The sequence below is a fragment of the Bremia lactucae genome, linkage group LG17, assembly GCF_004359215.1.
Source record: "Bremia lactucae strain SF5 linkage group LG17, whole genome shotgun sequence".
In the NCBI taxonomy this organism is placed as follows: Eukaryota; Oomycota; class Peronosporomycetes; order Peronosporales; family Peronosporaceae; genus Bremia; species Bremia lactucae.
The window spans coordinates 318,898-322,429 of NC_090626.1; the positions used below are offsets into that span (position 1 = coordinate 318,898).

General features: G+C 44.3%; 2 protein-coding genes across 2 annotated transcripts; both read right to left on the minus strand.

The window, feature by feature from the left end:
* Window positions 1-759: 759 nt before the first annotated feature.
* On the minus strand, window positions 760-2,243 carry CCR75_005925 (uncharacterized protein). Its single transcript, XM_067963999.1, has 2 exons — window positions 1,181-2,243; window positions 760-1,112 (listed from the first exon to the last, which is right to left on the minus strand). Exons 1-2 carry the CDS (start codon window positions 2,216-2,218, stop codon window positions 915-917), a joined length of 1,236 nt encoding a protein of 411 aa, XP_067823563.1. The 5' UTR covers window positions 2,219-2,243; the 3' UTR covers window positions 760-914.
* Window positions 2,244-2,257: 14 nt separating this feature from the next.
* CCR75_005924 (uncharacterized protein) lies at window positions 2,258-3,329 on the minus strand (the record flags this gene model as incomplete). Its single annotated transcript, XM_067963998.1, has 3 exons — window positions 2,258-2,641; window positions 2,723-2,860; window positions 2,912-3,329. 3 exons carry the CDS (start codon window positions 3,327-3,329, stop codon window positions 2,427-2,429), a joined length of 771 nt encoding a protein of 256 aa, XP_067823564.1. The 3' UTR covers window positions 2,258-2,426.
* Window positions 3,330-3,532: the final 203 nt, after the last annotated feature.

Genomic DNA, 3,532 nt, shown 5'->3' on the forward strand with positions numbered 1-3,532 from the left:
CGAGGAAGCGGTTAAACCTGCTTCTCTTGCGTGCAGTGAGGTAGTTGTGGCGGGCGCGCAAGCGACCTCACCCAACTCACTAAGTACTCTGGTTGAGCGTCGTCACGGGAGCGGTAATCCGTCTCCTCGTGCGCACTTACCAAGTAGGAAGTAGTTTTCAGACTGATTTATATTAAATAAAATTAGAAAAACTACCTATTTTTACCAATTAAAATGTCATCTCTATAGATAACATTTAATATGTATTGCGAGCGTATCTTTCTAGATACCTCGCGTAACGGATGACGCTGGGCGTCATCCCTCCTAATGTGAATGCACCCATGTGCATCACATGCACAAGGGTTGGTCACCAATGTGCACCACACCCGAGTGCTGGGTCTAGGTACTATTATTTAGTAATTGACCATCTTCCTAAGTACACCAAGTGTACTTAACGAGGACTGTGTAACATTAGGGCAACTTTAGCCCGTTACAAAAAATGCGAACAACGGTCTTTTGAGATGCGCCGTCGGGATGCGCTCGCTTTCGGCGTCCACTACCGTAAGTCCGATTCCGGAGCACATTAAGGTGCCCACGTTATGAACAAACTACGGCATGGCCCATGGCGACAGCTCGTCCAATGAAAAGGTCACTAAAAGAGTTTCGACTCTTAGGAACCGATCGATAGATATCTGGTGGCGACCACTCCATTTATTCATTATAAATGATTTTAATGATAATGCATATTTCAAACAGAAAAAGGACTTTTTGACCGATAATGTGAAACGTATCACAGTGTGCCATTACAGGCACCCCGTTATACACAAGAATTTTTGATTGTGTCCAACACATAAATACACTCGTCCCAAGTTTATTGCGGCAGCTTACTGCCTAAAACAGAATTCTAAAACCTCTATCATGTCATACATTCGAGATCATGTTATAGTCTCCATTTCAGTTTTCCGCCGTTTAAAGTCTTCATGTTGCAAAGCTTGACGCTCTAAAGTAAAAGCAATCGTCTCGGGAAGCTGAAAAGAAAGACAGACCATGACTTTCTTAGGCGCTACATCACGCACAAGGTGGCACGATGTCCGCTCCGGATCAAGTTTGCCCTTTAAAATCACCTCGGCACGCTTTTAATTCGTGTAAGCAACATTAGCCGTCACCCTATTGACACTTGCAAAATATCAAAATGACTCACCTCCTTTACATCGTTCGAAACATCTTTCGCATTCGAGAAACAATAGCAATGGATGTATGGCAATTCGCCTTCCCAGTGGTCAAACTGTCCGGGGAAAACATCGAGAAATTCCAACGCACTAGCCGGTAGATTCATGACTACCTGCGTAAATGGTACCTTGTCCTTGAGTAACTTGGCTACAAATTCCCGTCCATCGAGGTTATACGGCGTGACGAGGTGCGTGACCTTATTAAGTGCGATGTTTTCCTTTAAATAGTGATAACTGCGCGGATTAAGGTCATTGGCAAAAACGCGGCAACCTTTTAAAGCCATAGGAATGGCAAACGGGCCAATGCCACACATCATGTCGCATACAATATCGTGTGGCTGGAAGCGACGAAGGATCCGCAAATGTTCCTGCTGCAAGCGCGAGTTCCAATAAACTTCGGCATAATTAAAGCGAAACGTCGCCTGGCTCTCGCGCACTTCAACCTCTAGCGTGTCCTCCCCTGCTAGAATTTCCATTGGAAAGGTTCGAAATTGGGTCTCAATATTGTCCATTTTGTTCACCACCGTGCGGATTTGCGCATTTTTATCGAGAATGACTTGCCCAATGACCATTTTGTACGGTAATTGATTGTGTCGCAAGTTTAAATGGGCAATGTGCCCAATTGTTTCAAACGCGCTGGGAATGTCGATGTCTTTTGGAAGCAATTCTTTCAGTACTTGGTCCACGGCAAAGTAGCTGTAATCAAGCTCAATTGCGTGGCTTACGAAAGCAAGACTCTCTTGTTTAAGAAATGTCACGAGATCATTCGTGAGTGGCTGTAGCGTTTCACTGTCTTTTACCTTCGAGCTGAGTAAAATAAGTTTGCTACTCGAGTTCTTGAATGGCTCAGGGTTCGTGGGGTCGGGCACGACATTACGCAAACGCGGAAGGTTTAACAAATGGCCGTGTAGCCTCTTGATCACGTAGCCAATCTTTTTAGCCTCCACACGGACCCCCACGACTTGCAGCGTCTTTTTGAAAAGACTCTTATCGAGTAACGACATGGGCATGCACACAACCAAGCGATAGCGCCAATAATTGTTATAAAACTAGGGGTTAGGTGGTAATGGGTCCGTTTTTTAAAAAGTTGGTATCCGGATAACTGGTAGTGTTTGATTGTATACAAATTTGATTCCTATTTTGGGAAGACGGATAAAATTTAACAAATATTGTACAGCAGCCTTATATCCCGCCTTGCCACGTGTGAATTAGAAAGCATTATGATCGACTAGATTTGACGAGTTGCTTCCGCAGAACGAGGCAATGTGGTGGTTTGATATGCGAATAATAATTGCGTTTGAGCTTAGTGACTTGAAATCCATGCGCTATGTAGAACCGCAGAGCACTAAGGTTGCCACTTTGCACGTGCAAGTAGACGAATGCAAGATTATCTTTGCGTGCTTGCGTAATCACACTGTCCAACAACATGGTACCTGCAACAGTTTATAAAAAACGATCCATATTCAATCAATTAAATTGGCAATGATTGCCAAATTTCGAGAACAGTGGCATACCAATTTTTGACCGGCGATAGGTTTCCAGCACGCCAAGTGTTAAAATACACAAACAATCCACGTGTTTTTTGCCACTTGTTTTTATCGTTTCCACATCGCAACATGTGGTACCAATAGCATGTCCATTATTTGTATACACTGCATCAACTTGTCAAGAACTGGCATCAAATTAACCATAAAGGTACCTACCAAGTTTGCAGTACCCCTCCGGAGCATCGATCACGTAATCGTAAAACCCCTTCCCGTACGTGACGGGGAAGAGCTCTTGATTTAATTCGTGCAATTGCTCCACATTAGTGGCATCCACGAAGCAAAACGTCACGTCTTTTATCGTTCGTGACTTTCTCGGATCTTGCGTCCGAGTTTCCTCTTTTCGATTATTTCTTTCAACCTTCCACTCCACTTGTGCTTTCGTCCTTTTACTATGCGATGCAAAAGATACGATAGCCCCATAGCTTGCCAATTCGGGCGGAACGAAGGCATTGAACAGCCTTAGCTTTATTAAATCATGTATAGAATCAAGCACGGCAATGCGTCGAGGTCGCCAATTCAGTAAATGACACGGTCGCGTCATGACCTTCCATGCCACCACGACAGAACGCAACATGATCCTTCTCTCTTTTCAGCCAATCCCCACTCGCTCATTTCCATTTTGTCGCAAATTCATGTTTCGTCGATTTTACCCAATCATCCGCAACATGGTCCTTCTCTCTTTTCAGCCAATCCCCACTCGCTCATTTCTGTTTTGTCGCAAATTCATGGTTTTACCCAATCACCCGCACCATGGTCCTTCTCTCTTTTCAGCCAATC

Bases quoted from the DNA above. Each gene is read 5' to 3' on its own strand.
- CCR75_005925 (XM_067963999.1), bottom strand. From the start codon at position 2,218: ATGCCCATGTCGTTACTCGATAAGAGTCTTTTCAAAAAGACGCTGCAA. The intron at 1,113-1,180 runs GTGAGTCATTTT...ACGAATTAAAAG, and splicing joins TTTCGAACGATGTAAAGGAG to CGTGCCGAGGTGATTTTAAA.